The 21,638-nt window shown below is 43.9% G+C and overlaps 1 protein-coding gene across 2 annotated transcripts in view; it reads right to left on the bottom strand.

Annotated features, from left to right (window-relative positions):
* Positions 1–256: 256 nt before the first annotated feature.
* The window catches only part of LOC148125993 (signal-regulatory protein beta-1-like), a 28,923-nt gene continuing 7,541 nt past the window's right edge, over positions 257–21,638 (bottom strand). For both annotated transcript variants that reach the window (XM_087928817.1, XM_087928816.1), the window contains exons 2-6: positions 14,913–15,263; positions 10,956–11,063; positions 8,882–8,903; positions 2,628–2,670; positions 257–1,037 (exon numbers count right to left, since the gene is read on the bottom strand). In XM_087928817.1, coding sequence (XP_087784943.1) covers positions 870–1,037; positions 2,628–2,670; positions 8,882–8,903; positions 10,956–11,063; positions 14,913–15,263 — 692 coding nt within the window. In that variant the 3' untranslated portion in view covers positions 257–869. The remainder of the gene's footprint in view (positions 1,038–2,627; positions 2,671–8,881; positions 8,904–10,955; positions 11,064–14,912; positions 15,264–21,638) is intronic.

Genomic DNA, 21,638 nt, shown 5'->3' with positions numbered 1-21,638 from the left:
TTGTATTTTATATTGTGTCATAATTTTCTACAACCATTTTGATGTGCCTGTTTTACAACTGGCAAGCCTCAGCGCTTAGAATCAGGTGAAACTCCAAAGTTCTGTTTCATTTTTTTTCAATTATTATTATGAAACATAAAAATTCAGTGTCTACATAAACAATGTGTTGTCTGGGTACCGTTAATTTTGAGAAATAGCAATAATAATAATAATAATAATAATATTCATAACATTAATAATAATCACACACTAATAATAGTATTTGCTTATTCATTTTAGTGAAGTTTCCTTATGTAATTAATCATTCTCATGTTTTTAAATTTCTAACTTCTGTTTCTGCTCGTTAGCCACTGATAAAACAAATCCCATGTTAAAAGTATTCAGTTTCTTCCTTCTCCTCAATTCTGAGTATTAAACTATCGATTTCTGCACATCCTAATATTTTTTTAATTACATTTTCCTTTGTAGGGATCTCTTCATTTTTCCACTGTTGTGCAAACGTAATTCTAGCTGCTGTTAACACATGTAAAATTAAATATGTATTTCCTTTCTTGTATTTTTGTGGTAGGATACCCAACAAAAATATTTCTGATTTTAGATCTGTGTGTTTGCTTTACCATTTTTTTTTCTAACCATGTATGTATTTTTGTCCAATATTTTTTTGCCTTTAGGCATCTCCACCACATGTGATAGATAATATGAACCTGGTATCTGATTACATTTCTAACATTTAACGGACTTGTCTCCTTAAACATCTTGGCCGGTCTTGCTGGTCAAAGTTCTGTTTCAGTTTGGCTCAAAAATGCAAAGTGTGAAATGATTTTGCGGTTCTGTATGACGCAACCACAATCGCGCCTCCATTTTCTGTTTCACGGATTCAGGCTGTGCACAGTAAAAGTTCCTTTGTCTGCGGCCCCAGGTGGTGCTCCCTTTATGGTAGCATATTCCGAGTGCTCTTTCAAATCGATTTTTCTAGGAACCTGTAATCCGCTTGGGTCTTTGAGGTCAGCGTAGACAATCTCTTTATCCCCAGAAGTCTGGAACAGAAGCAGAAAATGAGCTGTTGGCTTGGGATTTTAAACCCGTTGGCTTGGGATTTTAAACCCAATGGTTGCACACCGCAGTGGGTCTAAATGGGTACAAAATGAATGCATCTTCTGGGGACTCCAAAGACAGCGAATGATAAACTAACAAAGCCGCCTCCACATATAACCCAAACCACCGTTAACTAAGATAAACCCTCATTATTTTGCAGTCGGTTTGGTGTAGTATTTAAAGGGCTGGTTTAGAAACTAGGAGACAATGAGTTCTAGTTCTGTCTTAGGCATGAAAGCTGGCTGGATGTCTTTGGACCAATCACCGGGAGATGGTGAGTTCTACTGCTGCCTTATACATGGACCTAGGTGACTTGGGGCCAATCACCAGGAGATGGTGAGTTCTAGTCCAGCCTTGGGCATGAAAACCGGCTGGGTGACTTGGGGCTAATCACTAGGAGATGGTGAGTTCATGAAAGATGGTTGGTGATTTGGGGCCAATCACCAGGAGATTGTGAGCTCTAGTTCTGCCTTGGGCATGAACACTGTCTTGGTGATTTGGGGCCAATCACCAGGAGACTGTGAGTTCTAGTCCAGCCTTAGGCATGGAAGTTGGCTGATGATTTTGGGCCAAACACCAGGAGACTGAATTCTAGTCCTGCCTTAGGCAGTCTGACTGATTTTGGGCCAATCACCAGGAGACTCTGAGTTCTAGTCCCGCCTTAGGCACGGAAGCCAGATGAGTGATTTGGGACAGTCTCTCTTAGCCTAACCCACCTCAAAGGGTTGTTGTGGGGGAAAATAGGAGGAGGAAGGACTATTAGATTTGTTCACCTCCTTGAGCTACTTATAAAATAGTAACGTCAGGATTTTAAAATATATAATTAACCATTGTAAAGACTCAGTAAACTTAATCCATGATGAAAGAAAGAAAGACAGGATATTTCTTTCCAACCTTGACAAATTGAAGACGAGTGGACTTCAGCTCCCACAAATCTTTGCACTGACTAACCTGGCTGTGGCATTCTGGGAGTTGAAGTCCATATATCTGGAAATTGACAGGACGGGCGACTCCGTCCTTGGATTCACCTAACCTAGTTAAGTGTATTGTGAACTTGCAACAAATAGCTGCCAAAGTATTTGAAACTGAGATGGGGGTCAGCCTAAAAGGACATTCCTTCATGATTCCTGTTTAAGTGGCCCTCGACTTATAACTACAATTGAGCTGCAAATTTCCGTTGCTAAGCAAGACGGCTGTCAAGTGAATTGTGCCCCATTTTACGACTCCTCCTTGCCGCAGTTGTTAAGGGAATCACTGCAGTTGTTAAATGAGTAACATGGTTGTAAAGTGAATCTGGCTTCCCCATTGACAAAGAGTCTTTGTCAAAGACTCAGGACCCCGGAACCGTCATAAATATGAGTCTCCTGCCAAGGACCCGAATTTTGATCCCGTGATCAAGGGGAATGCTGCAATGTTAAGTGTGAAAAATGGTCCTAAGCCCCTTTTTTCAGTGCTGTTCGAATGGTCACTAAAGTGAACCGTTTTAAGTCGAGGACTACCTGTAATTTTAAAAGTAACTTTGACACTTGTACCTGCTTAGAAGGTTGTGGTTTTTCTGGAAAAGTGACCTCAGACCTGAGGAGAAAATGCAGAGAGAGATTAGGAGACCCTATGGCCATTTTTATTTTATTGTATTGTTTCATTTTCTTTATTATTTTATTTTATTATTATTTTATTTTTTATTATGTTATTTTATTTTTTACTTTACTGTGCTCTATTCTATTCTATTCCTATTCTATTCCAAATTCTATTCCTATTTCATTCTATTCTATTGTTCTGTTCCGTTCCATTCCTATTCTATTCTATTCTATTCTATTCTATTCTATTCTATTCTATTCTATTCTATTCTATTCTATTCTATTCTAATTCCTATTCCATTCCATTCCATTCCATTCTATTCTATTCTATCCTTCATTCCATTATTCTATTCTATTCTATTCTATTCTATTCTATTCTATTCTATTCTATTCTATTCTATTCTATTCTATTCTATTCTATTCTTATTCCTTTTCCATTCCATTCCATTCCATTCTATTCTATTCTATCCTTCATTCCATTATTCTATTCTATTCTATTCTATTCTATTCTATTCTATTCTATTCTATTCTATTCTATTCTATTCTATTCTATCCTTCATTCCATTATTCCATTCCATTCCCTTCCCTTCCATTCCATTCCATTATTCCATTCCATTCCATTCCATTCCATTCCATTCCATTCCATTCCATTCCATTCCTATTCCTATTCCTATTCCTATTCCTATTCCTATTCCTATGCTATGCTATGCTATTCTATTCTTTAGAAACCTCTAATACCCCTCACAGAGGGGTTCTGGGGTGTTTGCAAATAATACATTAAAGCATAAAAAACAGCATATAAAATTCAAGCCACGTTTCCTCATTTTTCGGACTGACTTGGCAGCTGAAAGCGCTTCCCCCGATTCCCTTGCCTCAAATTCTATTTATTGATCAAAAATGTTAACCACAACAAAAACAACATGTTGAATATTTCAGAACCACTTGGTGACCTTGTGGATGAACCAGGAATCAATGTTTCCAAACAACAAATGGCAGGAAAGAAAAAAAAATAACATTTCTTTGTTTCTTATTCTATATCTTGGATTGGCGTCATGTGGTAAGAGGGAAATCAGCTAAATAAGCCAGATTCACTTAAGAACCATCTTACCCAGTTAAAAAAAATGCAATGCTTCACTTAACAACTGGGTCAAGAAAGGTAGAAAAATGGGGCAAAACGCACTTAACCACCGCCTCGCTTAGCAACCGACATTTAGAACTCTATTGTGGTTGTAAGTAGAGGACTACTTGTAATCTGGTTATAGAATGGTGGGTCTTCCTCGACTTAACAGCCATAATCGATCCTGGAATTAAGAGTCGTAAAGAGGGCCAGTTATTCAGCGGGTTATCGCGTGATCTGATTTGCCGACATTTTTTTGCGGCAGTCAGAAGAAAATGCCGGTGTCGACTCATAAAACATTTTGTATACACATTTTATAGTTGTTAACAGAAAGAAGGATGGGGGGGAGTTTTAAAGAGCAGGCGGCAGTGTGGAATCGAAAGTACATCCCGTTCATATTTTCTTCAAAGACCGATTAGATGACTGAAGCTTCTGCTATGCAAAAATCTAATTGGAGAGCATGATTGGTGACTCTGGGCTATGGATGTGTTTTGTTGGATGATACACCCAGAGGGGTGGGGGGAAAAGGAGGATCAAGGGTGACAGTGAATTACGTATCTCAGAGTTGGCTACGCCCAGGTTAGTGCTGGACGTAGAATGTTAATTTCAAATAAATCCACTTTAATTTTTGGGAGTGTGGCTCAAGGGTCATGATTTAATTGGAGTAACTGCCAGAATCCTGACAGCCAGTTTCTGGCAAAAAAACCAACAACCCATTATAAATCATGTTGACGTGACTGCAGGACACTGCAAATGGCCGTAAATGTGGGTGCATTGCTGAGTGCCCCAAAATGCAATCCTGTGACCACAATGTCATAACTCCAGAGCTTCAAATCCAAGTCATAAATATTTTTTCTTGGGGGGTGGTTTCTGTTGTAACTTCAAACAGTCACTAAGTGAAGGTCTCCTGCTTGGGAGGGGGGTTGGACTAAATGACCTATAAGGTCCCTTCCAACTCTGATTATCTGTTATCTATTATCTGTCATAAGTCGAGGACTATCCGTCATGCATGTTCTGGATTCACACCATACACAGAACCGCATGCTTAACCAGATATGGAGGTTTGCACAATGCATCAAGCCAGGATCAGCTGAGCTTGGTTAAAATACAAATTTAATCAGGATTAGTAGTGGAAAAATCTGCTGGGTTTTGTGATAACCCGGGTTAGCAAATTGTGCGAACTTAACCTCTTTGTGTCTACTAAGAGAAAAACCTCTTCATGGTTTAATTAATAGGTTTGTCTCCAGATAAACCGATGCAGGGATATGGCTTAAAGTAGATGTGTTATTTCCTGCAAACTTGAAACTGTCTGACAGGTAAAGTATTTAAATTAGCAAATCTCTAGTCTAGACCACAGAAGGGGGGCAACTGTGGGCCCTTTTATGACTTGTGGATTTCAACTCCCAGAATTCCTGAACCAGCCATGATGGCTGGCCCAGGGAATTCTGGGAGTTGAAGTCCACAGGTTATAAAGAGGCCATAGCCTACACGTGGTTTACACTACCCCACAATTTTCATTTTTTGTCTTTTATAGTTTGAGAAAACTGCTAAATACCATGTTTCCCTGAAAACAAGACCTTATCTATTTATTTATTTTTTGCCACCAAAAAAAAGGCACCAGGTCTTATTTTCAGATGAAATCATCCACTGACTAATCTCACTTGCGCGCATCGCCCCCGGCCTCCTTTTTGCTGTCAGGGGCCTTCAAAAACTTCTTCTTCTGTGGCCGGTAAGGCTTTCCTGAAGGCCTTTGAAGCCAATAACGGAGCTCAGGATTGATCCAGAGCTTTGTTATCAGCTCCAGAGGTGTTCAGGAAAGCTGCGGAAGAAATGAGCCAGCAAGGCAGGTGTTGGGGTGTGCGAGGCCTGGCTACAACTGTCCAAAGTTAAGTAGTAGGGTAGCTCCACCCACCCACTCATCCCTACCCTAGCTTAATTTTTACCCATCCACTCTGGAGTGAAAGGGATCTGAATTAGGGCTTATTTTGGGGGGTAGGGCTTATATTGGGTACACTTGTAAAAATCAAGCCAGGACTTACTTTCAGGGTAGGTTATATTTTAGGGGAAACAGGGTAATAAATAATAATAAATTTTAAAAAATTAGAACAACAGCCAATGGGGGACAATCTTTTGACCGCAGAAGGTCCATTTTCCTGTTTTGTTTTGTGAGCAAAAAGACAAAATGTTTCTCTGGCATTTGAGTGGCGGTTTCTTTCCCCGTATCCCCTCCAGGGAAGGTTTGGATTTTTTAAAAAATACCTATATAATAATGGAGGTGGATGACAGCTTTCACGTATTTAAGTATACGATACATTTAATGTGCCTATTTTGTCTCTGCCTAGAGAGAAACATGGAATATTTGTTCCTTGTTATTCTGAGCTCTGCAGCTCTGTTGAAGTGGCACAGATTTCGGGGGCAGGTGATTTACCTGGGGGGCTTGGAAGTGAGCAGGTAAAGCTTACCCCAATTATTAGATGCAAGAAAAGACAAAGAAAAAGGGAAGAGGGAGGGAGAGGGGATGGATGAAAGGAAAGAAGGAGGGAAGGAGAGGGAGGGGAACAAGAGGAAGGGGAGAGGGGAATAGGGAGGGGAAGTGAAGGGGGAGGGAGAGGGAGAAAGAAAGGGAGGGATGAGGAGAGGAAGAGAGGAAGATGGGGAGGGGGAAAGGGAAAGGGAGGAGAGGGGGACAGGGGAGGGGGAGAAAATTGGGGGAGGGGGAGCAGGACAGGGAGAGAAAGGGAAGGAAAGGGAAAGAAAGTGAGATGGTGAGAGAGAGAGAAAGGGAAGAGGGAGGAATGAGGGAATGGATAGATAGATGATGGATGGATGGATAGATAGATAGATAGATAGATAGATAGATAGATAGATAGATAGATAAATAGATGATAGAGAGAGATGATAGAGAGATGATATAGAGATGGGAGAGAGAGGTATGAATGGAAAGAGATAGAGATATATAGAGAGAGATGATAGAGATGATAGATAGATAGATAGATAGATAGATGATAGATAGATAGATGATAGATAGATAGATAGATAGATAGATAGATAGATAGATAGATAGATAGATAGATAGATAGATAGATAGATAGATAGATAGATAGATAGATAGATAGATAGATAGATAGATATAGATAGATGATAGAGAGAGAGAGATGATAGAGAGAGAGATGATATAGAGATGGGAGAGAGAGGTATGAATGGAAAGAGAGAGATATATAGAGAGAGATGATAGAGATGATAGATAGATAGATAGATAGATAGATAGATAGATAGATAGATAGATAGATAGATAGATAGATAGATAGATAGATAGATAGATAGATAGATGATAGATAGATAGATAGATGATAGATAGATAGATAGATAGATAGATAGATAGATAGATAGATAGATAGATAGATAGATGATAGAGAGAGAGAGATGATATAGAGAGAGATGTTATAGAGATGAGAGAGAGAGGTATGAATGGAAGGAGAGAGATATAGAGAGAGAGATGATAGAGATGATAGATAGATAGATAGATAGATAGATAGATAGATAAGATAGAGAGATAGGCAGGTGTAGAAAGATGATAGATAGATAGATGGTAGATAGATAGATAGATAGATAGATAGATAGATAGATAGATAGATAGATAGATAGATAGATGATAGAGAGAGAGAGATGATATAGAGAGTGATGATATAGAGATGAGAGAGAGAGGTATGAATGGAAAGAGAGAGATATAGATAGATAGATAGATAGATAGATAGATAGCAGGGATAGATAAATAGATGATAGATAGATAGTGAGATAGTGAGATGATAGAGAGATAGATAGATAGATAGATAGAAAGATGATAGATAGATAGATGGTAGATACATAGATTATAGATAGATAGATAGATGGATGGATAGATAGATAGATAGACAGATAGATAAAGATAGAGAGAGAGAGAGAGAGATAGAGAGAGATGATATAGAGATGGGAGAGAGAGGTATGAATGGAAGGAGATAGAGCTAGAGAGAGAGGATAGATAGAGATGATAGATAGGGAGAGAGAGAGAGAGAGAGCCATGGAGAGAGAGAGAGAGAGAGAGAGAGAGAGAGAGAGAGAGAGAGAGAGAGAGAGAGAGAGAGCACTATAGACAGGGTGGAATCAAATTAGCACCATTTCCAGAATCAGCAGGCTCATTCGCAGCTTTTAATCCCAGCCCCGTCCCTCCCAATTAAAACCAGATTACAGATCTGAAATCCATCTGTCTTCACTTTAATGCCATTCTCAGGGGCTGCTCTTTGAATGCGATGGGCAGAGCGGCCCTGCAGGAGCTAAAGCTTTTAATTCTCTGCCCCCCCACTTCCTATCCCTGTCCCCCCGCCCCGCATGCCATCTCCTCGGAGGGGGTTGCCATGAATTTTCCAAAGGGAAGAGAAAGGAGAGAGTAGCAGGATCGAAATAGCTGGCTGGATGCCACTCCATTCCAGCTCCAAGCTTCTTGGTAGCAATCAAACCCCAGCTGGGTTTGAAAAAGCCACATAAAAACAGCCAGAGAAAGAGAAGGAGCTTCATAGCATAATTGGGTTGGATGGGACCTCAAAAGGTCTTCTAGTCCAACCCCCCTCCCTTCCCGCTGGACTGGTTGTAAGAGAAGGAGGATGAATTCTGCAGCGTGCTTAGGGGTTGTCAGTGAAATGAGGTGGAGAGCCAGGTTAGATACAGGTAGTCCTCAACTTACGGCCACAGTTGAGCCCAAATTTCTGTCACTAAGGTAGTGTTAGTTAAGTGTTAACTAATTTAACAAAATTCACTTGTTAAGTGAATTTTATGCCCATTTTATGCTTGGCAGCTGACTCGTATTTGGGGTGGTTTCTGTTTCCCCGAATCATGGAATCCCCTTTTACGACTTTCCGACAAGCAATTCACTTAATGTTAAGCCAGACTCACTTAATGACCGTGTAATTCACTTAAGAATTGCCAAGTGCCACTCAACAACCGTAGCAAAAAGAGAAAAAAACCCAGCATGTTTCTTGTTGAGCAAGTGAAATTCCGCTCCCAGTTACAGTCGTAAGTCAAGAACTAGCTAACAGAAAGATATCAAACTTCTACAGACCTTGTAGGGCTGCTCCTTAGACCTGGACACAAGAGAAAAACAGAATTAGCAAACATTTGCAAAAATTCATGGTTGTAAATTATAATCTATTTCTTTCCTCACATTATCTGAATGTGACGGTCGAGGTTTTTATATCAGCAGTTAACGCTCCAGTTAAACAGTTTGCTGAGCTGGCCTACCTTGAAGGGCTGGCATCCATCTTGAAAGCCTGTGTTTTCCCTCCCCTTCCTTTTACACTGAATAAAACAGTCATCTTTCTAGCACACTATGTCTGTTGTCTGTTGTGTGTTTTTTTTCAAACGTGGCCACTTTAAGAGGTGTGGGAACGCTTGCTGGCTGGGGAATTCTGGGAGTTGAAGTCCACACCTCTTAAAGTGGCCATGTTTGAAAAACACCATCCGAATCTTACCTTCATCCTTTGATTTTTAACTGTGGGAAGTACACTCCAAAAGGACAGTGCCCCCCCTAAAAAACCCTCACAGCACAAGAAAACCTCAGAAAACAGTGCCAAGAGACTCAAGCCAGCCCTTCCTCCTTTAAAAAAAAACAAGAAGCATCAGCTGAAAGGAAAACTCAGAGCAGCCCTGCTAACAGAGCTGCCAACAGAAATACCTAAATAGAGCCATTAAGATAAAGGGGAATCAGGCTAAAAAATAAACTCTCCAAGGCAAAACCAGGACTCCCCTTTTCCTGCCCTGGACAGGATTAAATCCCAAGGACAGAAAAAACAAAAGACCTGGGACCAAGATTAACCCAGGAAAACAAAACCCAGGGCAATCAGAAACACATCAAAACCCATCAAGCTGCAGAGACTTCAAAGGAGAATTAAACAGGGCTAGGCTGCTGGGGGTTTGCAGAGGTTCGGGAGAGCCCCTAGCTAAGATTGTGTGCAGTTCAGACAACCGCCCAAATCCCACTCCTGGCTGGCCCCACCCACCCCTCCCAGGAGTCCCCACATGGCCTGTTTTGGATGCATGTAAACGCAGGCTGCGCAGGGAGGGTGAAAAACAGGCCTCCTATAAGTTTGGGAAGGCTGGAAATGGGCCCTTTTCCAGCTTCCAGAGAGCCTCCAGAGCCCGGGGAGGCCATTTTTGCCCTCCCGGAGGCTTGAGGAAAGCCTCGGGAGCCCCGGGAAGGGCAAAAAGGCCCCCACCCGCTGTGGTGCAGGAGACCAACTAGGCAGGGGTGGGATTCAAATTTCTTAACAACCGGTGGGTGCGGCCTAATTTGTGGGTGTGGCTTGGTGGACATGTGACTGGCTGGGCATGGCTTGTATGTAAATATTGTAAATATTTATGTAAATATTGAATTTTTTATATATAAAAAAGCAACTTTTACCCAAAATCAGGCAAAGCAGGCAGGCAGATTGAGTTGCTCCCAGAATCACAGATTCACTCAGAGATCTATCTTTCTGCAGTCTGCTGCCTGAGTCTGCACTGAAAAATAGAAGCTTCAGTCCTAAGGACAGTTCTGCTTTTAGATTAGCTAGAAAGCAAGAAATCAAATGATTTCCTGCTTTCTAGCTAATCTAAATCTCCCGGCACAGCAGAACAGCTGATGGTCGGAGGGAAAAAATAACAGGAAAAATAGCAATTTACCAAATGCAGGCAAGTTTGATGGCGCGCATGCCAGGTAAGGAGTGAGTGGGCGGGGAGGGGAGGAGCCAGCCAAGTGCATGATTTGCCAGTTCTCTGAACTGGGCAGAATCCTAACAACTGGTTCTATAGAACGGGTCCATCCAGGTAGAATCCCACCCCTGCAACTAGGCCACACACACCTAGCAACCAGGCAGAGAACCCTTGGCTAAAATTTTTGAAGCCCACCCCTGGAATTAAGCATAAAAGGCTCAGATTCACACTCCCAAGCTGCTTGCAAGCCAGGAACACTTGTGCAGTGTCACTCTTTTTCTTTTCTTTTTTTGGCTTCTTGCCTTCCAACGTGAAAAGAATTCTACTTTCTGGCAGCTGGCTTCTGCATCCATTGCTTCTCAGCATCTGTGATGTGTGTCCCAGCTGGGAACGAACGGGGGAAATTTCTTCCCACGTAACACAAAGGCAGGCCCAATTTTACTCACCTTTTTTCATCTTTAGGTAGACATAAAGCGCCACGCAGAACAAACAAACCAGGATGAAGCTAGACACTCCAACAGCAATTGGAATGGTTGAGTTACTCTCTCTAGAAACTTAAAAGAAACCTTGATTTGTCATGCTGAAAATGAAAAACCTCAATCACAGTTTTATTCCCAGGTATTAAACTGATCTCATTTGCAGAAACGCTAACTTGGTTTAGACTTAACCCTGGTTAGCTGTCCCGTGGTGGAGTTTTGTATTTATGACAGTGGTTTCTTCTGTGCATCATAGTAAACCCAGACAAGGGGTAATTTGTCTAACCAGGAGTGGGGCCGTTTAAGTGTGTCACTTTTTTCAGCGCTGTTGTAACTTGGAACGGTCACTAAATGAATTATTATAACTCAGGGACTGCCTGGAATGAAATGAAATTCTCACAGTGGAGAAACTAATTGGGAAACATCAGAAGTGTCAAAAGGTACCAGTCTGGTTATCAACAATAGATGCACTTGTCTATCCAAAGGTTTGTAAAATTGGAAGTATTACTAGATATAAAGATATTTTAAATGAAAAGGGTGAACTCAAAACAAAACAAGAATTGCACGAACAAGAATTAGAGATACAATGATATTTGTATATGCAGATACAAGCAAGGTATGAAAAAGACATTAAAGATGAAGGGATTAATAAAGAGTTGACAGAATTGGATAGAATACTAACAGGAATGGAGGATAAACTAATTAAAAGATTATACTGTTATTTATTAGGTGTCAATCTGGAAGAAGAACAAGTAAAAGAAACGATGATAGTGTGGGCAAAAAATTTTGGGATATGCCATAGAATTGGATAAGTGGCAGAAACTGTGGGACAGGAATTGTAAACTGACAACATTGACAGCATACAAAGAGAATTTGTACAAGATGTTTTATAGATGGCATCTAGCATCAGCAAAACTAGCGAAAATGTTTAAAGACTAATCAATTAAATGCTGGAAATGTCATCAAATACCAGGAACATATTATCATATGTGGTGGACTTGCACAGAAGCTAAGAGGTATTGGACTAAGATACATACGTGGTTGGAGAAAATGATCAAATAACATATAGATTTGAAATATTTTTATCAGGAATGGTACCAGAAGGATATAGTAAAGAAAATACTTATTTAATTATACATCTTTTAACAGCGGCTAGAATTGTATTTGTCCAAACCTGAAAGAGTGATTAGATAGAGGTGAAAATAATTACCAATGGATAGAAAATAGAATAAACTAAAAGGGATTAGACATAGTAATAAAGTAATAAGAGGAATTAATGTAATAGATATACTAGATTGTATTTATATTACGTATGTGGGAGTGTGATTACTACTATGTTGTTAAGATGAATTAGAATAATGAATAAATAATTTGAAATATGTACCTAATGGACGCATGATTGACATGGAATGGAATATATATATATATATGTGTATGTATGTACGTATGTATGTATGCATGTATGTATGTATGTATGGCATTCGGCTTTGTTCAGGTATTTTCCCATGTCATTGTAGTTGTGCTTTTAAAGTTGTAGCAATGTTTCGGCAGAATCTCATCTGCCATCATCAGGCTTCTGATGGCAGATGAGATTCTGCCAAAATGTTGCTACAACTTTAAAAGCAGAACTACAATGACGTGGGAAAATACCTGAACAAAGCCGAATGCCATACATGTAATACCATAAAAACTTACAAATATATATATATATATATGTATATATTTGTTTTCTGAGGTTCTCAGGGTATTTATATGTGGATCTTTGGTTGTTCGGGTTTTCTCCGCGTAAGATTCGAAGTATCTAGGCACGTTTGATGAAGTCTCATTCATCATCTTCAGGCTTCTGTCTTCGGCTCTGTGCTTCTCAGAGTGATGTGAGATTGCAGCTGCTTCTTCCAAAAAGCCTGAAGATGATGAATGAGACTTCATCGAAACGTTGCCTAGATACTTCGAATCTTACGCGGGAGAAAACCCGAACAACCAAAGATAGATAGATAGATAGATAGATAGATAGATAGATAGATAGATATTACACACACACACACACACACATACACACACACACACACAAAGAAGTGTCAAAGGGGAACAAACAAGAAAATTTTCTGAAAGTCTGGAAGCTTTTTATGGACTTTTTGCTAGAAAGGGAAAAATAAGGAATGGATGATTTATGGATCTGAAGATTGAGAAAGAGGAGAACTAAATGGATGAAGGGATCTGTAAAATATTTAAGAGGGATGAGAGACAATAAAAGTCTAATTATCTGTTCAAGAGAAGGACCTCTTTATGTTTCTTCATTTTGTGGGTTTTATTTCCTGTATTGTTTTTGACTTTTTTTCCCTTTTGATTTGCTATTATGAACAATATAATATTTAAAATATGATATTTTCAATAATTAAAATATTTCAATAATTAAAATATTTCAATAAATATAATTGAAAGAGATGGATAAACTTAGCCGAAGGAGGGATTTGGGGTTTTTTGGGGTACCCATAAAGATGTGTGTGTATGTGTGATGGATTTCCAATTCTGGTTACAGAAATAACTCTTTGTCTAGTTGTACGTGATGCACAGAACAAAACAAAACTCACCAGAGTTCAATTTGACCTAAAGTCAGTTTACATTTATGTCAAAAGGTCCCCGGAAAATTCTAGAGTGAAAATGCAGGAAAATATCCGTTGATATACTGTATTTTTCTGCAAAGTACAAGTAGAATCTCAAGTTATAACCACCGTTGAGCCTAAAATTTGTGTTGCTAAGCGAAATGTTTGTGAAGTGAATTTCGCCTCCTTTCACAACCTTTCTTGCCACTGTTGTTAAGTGAATCACTGGAGTTGTTAAGTTAGTAACATGGTTGTTAAGTGAATCTACCTTCCCCCATTGGCTCATTGGAAGGTCACAAAAGGGGATCATATGACCCCCTGAGACACTGCAACCATCATAAGTATGAGTCAGTGAGCAAGCATTTCAATTTAGATCACGTAACCCTGAGGACGTGGCAATGGTCACTTTTTTCAATACCGTTGTAATTTTGAACTGCCACTAAACGAACTGTTGTAACTCAAGGACTACCTGCACAGAATAGATTGGTGGATAAGAAAATATAGATCAGAAATAAATCATGTTAGCCCTTGACTTACAGCCATTCGTGTACAGTGCTTTCCCGAAAATAAGACCCTGTCTTATATATATATATATATATTTGCCACCAAAAAAAGGCACCAGGTCTTATTTGGCCAAGTAAACAAACTTCACGCATAGTTTGTTCACTATCATGCCCCTGTTGGAATCTGATTCTGAGGAGGAGGCTGAGCAGCTGACAGGGAGTGGGAGTGTGGCTCCAGTGGCTGTGGAAGAATCTGGGAAGTGCACAGTCTGGGCAAAGCAGGGGAGAGGTAGAACAAGGGAGAGGGAATTCATAGGAAGACCCAGGCCCACCCCCTCTTCATCCTAGGGCACACAGGGAGGAATGGAGAAGGGAGCAATGTGAGTTGCATGGGTTATGGGGGAGAATAGGGCCCTGATTCCCTTCATTAGCTGCAGCTGGGAAAACAGGATTTTAAAAGGGCATTTGCACACAGCACCTTGCTGAAAGCGAAGCGTGAATTATCTTTGTTTGTCACGTCTTATCTGGGTTCTGGCATCCTCACAGCTGTTTGTGTTTCGCTATCTTTTGGAAGTCTGCAATTCCTTATCCTGCCCTGTCTCGTTAATTGCTGCAGCTGTGGTTTGTACTGGTTTTTATTTATAATTTAGATGTACTTTGGGTTCGGAAGGAATTTCTTCCCTTTAAAAACTGTTCTTGGGAGAGTTTTTTCTCCAGCCGATGATAACTGGGCATTGGGGGGAATTAAAGGGACTTTACCTACTTTTGTGACTTGGTTGCTTTTATGCAACGCCCCTTTGGGTCATCACAGTCACACTCACCTTTTACAATTACCTCAGTCCCCGGTCCTTTAAGCCAATCCTTATCTCCCTGAAATTCTTTCTTCTCCTTCACACAGTAATAAGTCCCCGCATCTTCCAGAGTAACGTTGTGGATGGAGATGGTGAAATCCATTTTGGAACCTGGAGAATTCCTTGTTAATCTTTTGTCTTCTTCGTCGGTCTTGATATCTGCATAGATGAGCTTCCGCAGAGACCCTTCTCCCAAGAACCATTTCACACCACCAGGTATAAGGTTGTTATGCACTTTGCAGTTCAGTTGGAGAACTTCCCCTATTACGACCCAAACAGGCCCCCGGGGTTGCCAGAGCCATGATTCCTGGGCCTCAACACCTGAGAAAGAGGAACCCAAATTGTAGTTAAACCATAGACTCCTAGGCAGTGGTGGCATTCAATTTTTTTAAACTACCATTTCTGTGGGCGTGACTTGGTGGACATGGTAGGGGAAGGATATACTACAAAATCCCCATTCCCTCCCCACCCCACTAACCTGCTTTCCAGTTCCGTTCTCCTGTGCTGGGCAACCAAAGAAGATCCAGCCGATCAGCTGGGACTCAATGGGAGGCGGAGAATAGATGGAGTTGGCGGGGCCAGTCAGAGGTGGGATTGGCCAGTTCTCCCAACGACTCAAAATCTCCGCTACCGGTTCTCCAGAACCGGTCAGAACCTGCTGGATACCATCTCTGGTGGAAGGCTGTGTCAAACTTGAGTTGATCATGATCAAACTGCTGGCAGTGGGCAGAGTCAGCCAGCAATGCTGCACTCTAACCATTATATCACCACAGCCTGGCCTTCCTTTCTTTCCTTTCCTTTCCTTCCTTCCCTTTCCTTTCCTTTCCTTTCCTTTCCTTTCCTTTCCTTTCCTTTCCTTTCCTTTCCTTTCTTTCCTCTCTCCTCTCCTCTCCTCTCCTCTCCTTTCCTTTCCTTTCCTTTCCTTTCCTTTCCTTTCCTTTCCTTTCCTTTCCTTTCCTTTCCTTTCCTCTCTCCTCTCCTCTCCTCTCCTCTCCTCTCCTCTCCTTCCTTTCCTTTCCTTTCCTTTCCTTTCCTTCTCCTCTCCTTTCCTTTCCTTTCCTTTCCTTTCCCCTCCTTTCCTTTCCTTTCCTTTCCTTTCCTCTCCTTTCCCCTCCTTTCCTTTCCTTTCCTCTCCCTCTCCTCTCCTCTCCCTCCTCTCCTCTCCTCTCCTCTCCTCTCCTTCCTTTCCTTTCCTTTCCTTTCCTTTCCTTTCCTTTCCTTTCCTTTCTGTTATGTCCTGAGGACTCAAGGAGTTCTCACTCAGGTCCACTCACTTTGTGTGGGCGATATTCCCCATTCCCATTGGTTGGTTCTCCCCAGCAGCCAGCTATAAAAGCAGGCTGCGGGGTCCAACTGGTTGCTGATTGCTGCGAGCCAGTTCCAGGCTTGGCAAGCACGGTCAGCCCTTTATTTGTAAAATAAAGTACTGTTGCACTCATGCTCTGGTTCAGCCTCTCATTGCTCAAACTTAACACTGGCGACGAGGGTGGGATGGCTACCAGATGCACCTTGCAACCGCTGAGTCACTAGCCACCGATCCGCAGCCCAGAGAGAGCGATCGGCTGGCGATAAGGAAACGCTGATCCGCAGCCAGAGAGAGCGGTCAGCTAACAAAACGAGCGATCAAAAAGAGCAAACGCAGATCCGCAGCCAGAGAAAGCGGTCTGATTCAAAGTTAGAAGCGTCTGTAGCCGCTTGTTAGCCCCGCTACGGGAAAGTGAAGCGCTGCGAGCCGCAGCCGCTCTGCATTTGGCACGAAATTCAAACGGGTGTCATTTGAATTTCGAGCCAGTAGGAATCACAGCACAGAGCTGTAGAGAGTCACTAACGCCCACTTTTTTGGCGCGAATCAAGACACCTCCAATGGCTAGCAGCCAACGTGGTAACCCAGAGAGAGAAAGAGAGGGTAGCAAAAACCTCTCCAGAGCTGATATCACTAGTAACTCACGAGCGCCGTAGTCCCAGAGAGATTTTTTCCGCAGGTAGCCCAGCCGTTCCAGCACCATGAGTTCCAACCCAGTATTCCCGGCGTTTAAACCAGACGAAGAGAAGTGGGAATCGTATAAGAACCGCTTCAATCATTACATCGATGCGGTCGGCCTGGTGGATGCGGGAGAGCATCGGAAAAATCCTATTTCCTAATCTACTGCGGAGCCACCGCTTTACGATACCGCCACAGCACTCGTAGCGCCGAGAGAATTGAAAACGCTCCGTGGTCCGGAGTGCTTGAGATCCTCACTAACCACTACGCTCCCAGGCCTTCACAAATCGCCAGGAGGTTCACGTTCCGTATGAGGAAGCAATCAAGTAAGGAGACCATCAATCAATATATGGCCGCCCTCAGAACAGCAGCCCTGCACTGCGGGTTTGGAACATACCTGGAGGACATGCTCCTCGATCAATTAGTTTGTGGGGTCAAGGATCTCAACCTACAGAGGCGCCTGCTAGCTAAAAGACCTCAACCTCGGCAAGCGGTCGAGGAGGCCCTAGCAGCCGAGCTAGCAACGAACTCAGCCACCGAAATTCAGGGCCCAAGTGCCAAGCTAGCATCGTTCCCAGTCCATTCCGAAGAGGTGGAAGCGGAGGAAACCCACAACGATGAGAACGATGTCCACCGCCTCACCAATGACAGACGGTCGCAGGTAGGGGCCAAACAAGAATACACCGGTCCACCCAAGCACATCACACTGTGCCTAGCCTGTGGGGATCACATCAAAGGGCCACCTGCAAGTTTAAAGGAGCCGTTTGCAAAACTGCCATAAGAGGGGGCACATTCGAGAGTCTGCCAAGCCCCCAAAGCGCTGCACACAGACCCCGTCCTCGCACTCGGGACCACAGAGGCAAGTATTAAACTGTCGCACGCACCGCCTTGCCAGGCGACATTGCCACTCTGTTAGTAAAATTTCTCTCTCCGTTTCCCTAGAAGGTAAACCGTGCCACATGGAGGTTGACACAGGGTCAGCGCTCTCAATAATCTCGTGGAACACCCTCAAGAGACTCCACCCCAGCCTATCTACTACCCGGCTTCAGAGGTGCCAGTTCGGTCTGAAGGACTACCAGGGGAAGGCCATTCCTGTGATCGGCAGAGGCAAGTTCTTTGTCAGTTTTAGAGCTTTTAAAGGCCACCTACCTCTAGTGGTAGTTAACGGCAATCTACCCACCTTATTGGGGCTCGATTGGTTTCCCCACCTCGGCCTAGGGTTAACAGGAGTCCATGCTGTCTCAACCTCAGACACTGACTCCTTATTCGCTGACTACGCAGATGTGTTCAGCGAGGAGCTGGGGTGTTATAATGGAACCCCATCTCGCTTCACCGTTGACCCCCAGGCAGTCCCAATCAGATTAAAACCACGTGAGAGTTCCATTTGCTATTCGACCAAAACTAGACGCTGAATTGGATAAACTACTAAAACAAGGGGTCATTGAGCCAACAGATTTCGCCAAGTGGGAGACGCCCATTGTCACACCCCTCAAAAAGATGGTAGCCTGAGAATTTGCTCGGACTACAAGACAACAATCAATAAATATTTACAAGTTAGCGCCTACCCTGTGCCCGTCATTCAGCACTTATTGCACACATTCGAACCGGGCAGTATTTTTGCTAAATTGGACATGTCTCAAGCATATCAACAGTTCCCTGTTGATAACCAAACAGCGGAACTTCAGACCATCGTCACTCACAGGGTGCCTTCCGATGCAAGCGTCTCCAATTTGGCGTAAGTGTTGCCCCGGGTATTTTTCAGTCCCTCATGGAGTGGATTTTACAGGGCCTCCCTGGTGTAGTACCCTACTTCGACGACATCTTGGTCTCGGCCAGGGACAGACCCCAACTCTTCCAGAGAGTGCGAGCAGTGTTAGAGAGGTTCAGACAGCATGGCCTCAAGTTAAAAAAAAAAAAAAATGCGCCATTGCCACTAGACAGGTGGACTTTCTGGGTTATAAAATTGACGCCTCTGGCATTCACCCCCTGGAGTCCAAGGTTAGGGCGATCCACGAAGCTCCCACACCGACCTCCAAAACGGAGCTACAAGCTTTCTTGGGGCTCCTAAACTTTTATGCATCCTTCTTGCCCCATAAAGCCTCAGTAGCCGAACCCCTACACAGATTACTAGACAAAAAGTCACCGTGGCACTGGGGGCACAAAGAAGACCAGGCGTTTAACGCCGCCAAATCACTACTTACGTCAGAGGCAGTGCTCATCCAATTCGACCCCAACCTTCCTTTAGTACTGGCAGCAGACGCATCCCTTTTGGAATTGGGGCGGTCCTTAGTCACCGACTCGCCAATGGCGCCGAGGCCCCCATCGCTTTTTTCTCCAGGACGCCTCGGCCACGGAGCGAAATTACAGCCAAATAGACAAGGAAGCCCTAGCAGCTGTTGCAGCCGTGAAAAAGTTTCACGAATTCCTTTTGGCCACTTCTTGAACTGGTCACCGACCATAAGCCCCTCCTGGGCCTACTGGCCGGCGACAAACAGACACCTCAAGTCCTCTCCCCTAGGATGACAAGGTGGACACTTTTCCTAGCGGCCTACTCATACAAACTTATCCACCGCCCGGGCAAAACTCTATCCCACGCTGACGCTCTCAGTCGCTGCCCTTACCCGCTCCGGCTGAAGACCCAGCTCCTGTCAATGCCATTTTCGAAATCATCCAGTTGGACCTGCCCATCACCGCCCTTGACATCGCCGCCAAAACCAAGGCAGACCAAACGCCGCCCAGGTGCTCGACTGGGTGAGGAGGGGGTGGCCGGGAGGCAACGTTGATAACAAATTCGCACCCTTTAAGACTCGCATGCAGGAGCTGTCCAGTTTGCAGGGTTGTCTACTGTGGGGCACTCGAGTGGTCATTCCGACCGCTCGCTATGCACCGAGTCCTGGAGGCATTGCACGAGGGACACCCCGCATTGTGAGAATGAAGGCATTAGCACGCAGCTACGTGTGGTGGCCGGGTCTAGACGAGGACATTGTCAATTGGGTAAGTTCCTGCAGCATTTGCCAGGAATCCCGTCCTGCTCCCCCCATCGCCACCCCTACCAGATGGGAGAGCGCCAGCGCCCCTTGATCTAGAATCCATATCGATCTGGCCCGCCCGTGCATGGAAAGATGTTCCTAGTGGTCGTGGACGCTTATTCCAAATGGATAGACGTGGCACAGCTATCCACGACCATCACACTAGCAATCACCAACGTGTTAGCACGCGCCTGTTCATTACACATGGACTACCCGACTCCTTGGTCTCCGATAATGGCCCACAGTTCGCATCAGTAGAATTCAGCCGTTTTGCAGCCAACCTAGGCATTCGCCACATTTTCACAGCCCCATTTCACCCTGCAAGTAATGGGTTGGCTGAAAGGGCCGTCAGGACCACCAAAGAGGCCCTCGCTAGGTTTGGCAGAGATGACTGGCACCACAAACTCTCACGGTTCCTGATGAGCCAGCACTCAACCCCTGTGCAGTCACCAATAAGTCCCCAGCGGAACTTCTGATGGGCGGCGCCTGAGGACTGTATTAGATAGACTGCACCCACAATACTGCCCTGACTCTCCCCTCGCTTCCACTTCGGGGTTAGACATTTTATGTTACAGGAGCCGATATTCGCTAGGAATTTCGCTGGGGACCCACTTTGGATTCCGGGCGAGGTCATCGCCGTCACCGGGCCGAGATCGTATAGAGTCAGGCTGGAGGATGGTCGCGTCTGGAGGAGACACATAGACCAACTCAGAAGGCGCTTCAGCAACCTCGCAAACAAGAATCCAGAGTCTCCAGTCGAAGAAGGGAACCGTCTCATCCGCCGCCCAGCCACACCGCACCCAGCGACCAGTCTGCGCCAGCGTCGCCCGGTCAGCCCAAACTCGGACAACAGCGCCCAGAGAGTTGACCAACCTGATCCAACCCACGAGAGCTCGACCCCAGTAACCAACCCGGTGGTTTCGAGGATGCCCAGTCCAGAGAGAGTGTTGGCGACACTATGCCGGCTCAACCGTCACAGACTGATACCGAACAGACAGACAATGTTCCCGAGTTGCGCCGCTCCGGGCGCCAACACAAACCCCGTCTACCTCAAGGACTATGCGTGTTCGCATCTGGGGGAAGGGGTGTTATGTCCTGAGGACTCAAGGAGTTCTCACTCAGGTCCACTCACTTTGTGTGGGCGATATTCCCCCATTCCCATTGGTTGGTTCTCCCCAGCAGCCAGCTATAAAAGCAGGCTGCGGGGTCCAACTGGTGGCTGATTGCTGCGAGCCAGTTCCAGGCTTGGCAAGCACGGTCAGCCCTTTATTTGTAAAATAAAGTACTGTTGCACTCATGCTCTGGTTCAGCCTCTCATTGCTCAAACTTAACACTTTCCTTTCCTTTCCTTTCCTCTCCTCTCCTCTCCTCTCCTCTCCTCTCCTTTCCTTTCCTTTCCTTTCCTTTCCTCTCCTCCCCTTTCCTTTCCTTCCTTTCCTTTCCTTTCCTCTCCTTTCCCCTCCTTTCCTTTCCTTTCCTCTCCTCTCCTCTCCTTCCTTTCCTTCCTTTCCTTTCCTTTGCTTCCTCTCCTTTCCTTCCTTTCCTTTCCTTCCTCTCCTCTCCTCTCCTCTCCTCTCCTCTCCTTTCCTTTCCTTTCTTTTCCTTTCCTTCATTCTTTTCTTTTCTCCCTCCCTCCCTCCCTTTCCTCTTAGGAATAGCCCTTAGGCTTATATGCCGCTTCCCAGT

Source organism: Pseudonaja textilis, chromosome 3 (genome assembly GCF_049901715.1).
Source record: "Pseudonaja textilis isolate UNSWEBS1 chromosome 3, rPseTex1.2, whole genome shotgun sequence".
NCBI classification, from domain to species: Eukaryota; Metazoa; Chordata; class Lepidosauria; order Squamata; family Elapidae; genus Pseudonaja; species Pseudonaja textilis.
The sequence above is the reverse complement of the archived record's forward strand: the minus strand, read 5'-3'. Positions and strand labels throughout refer to the sequence as shown.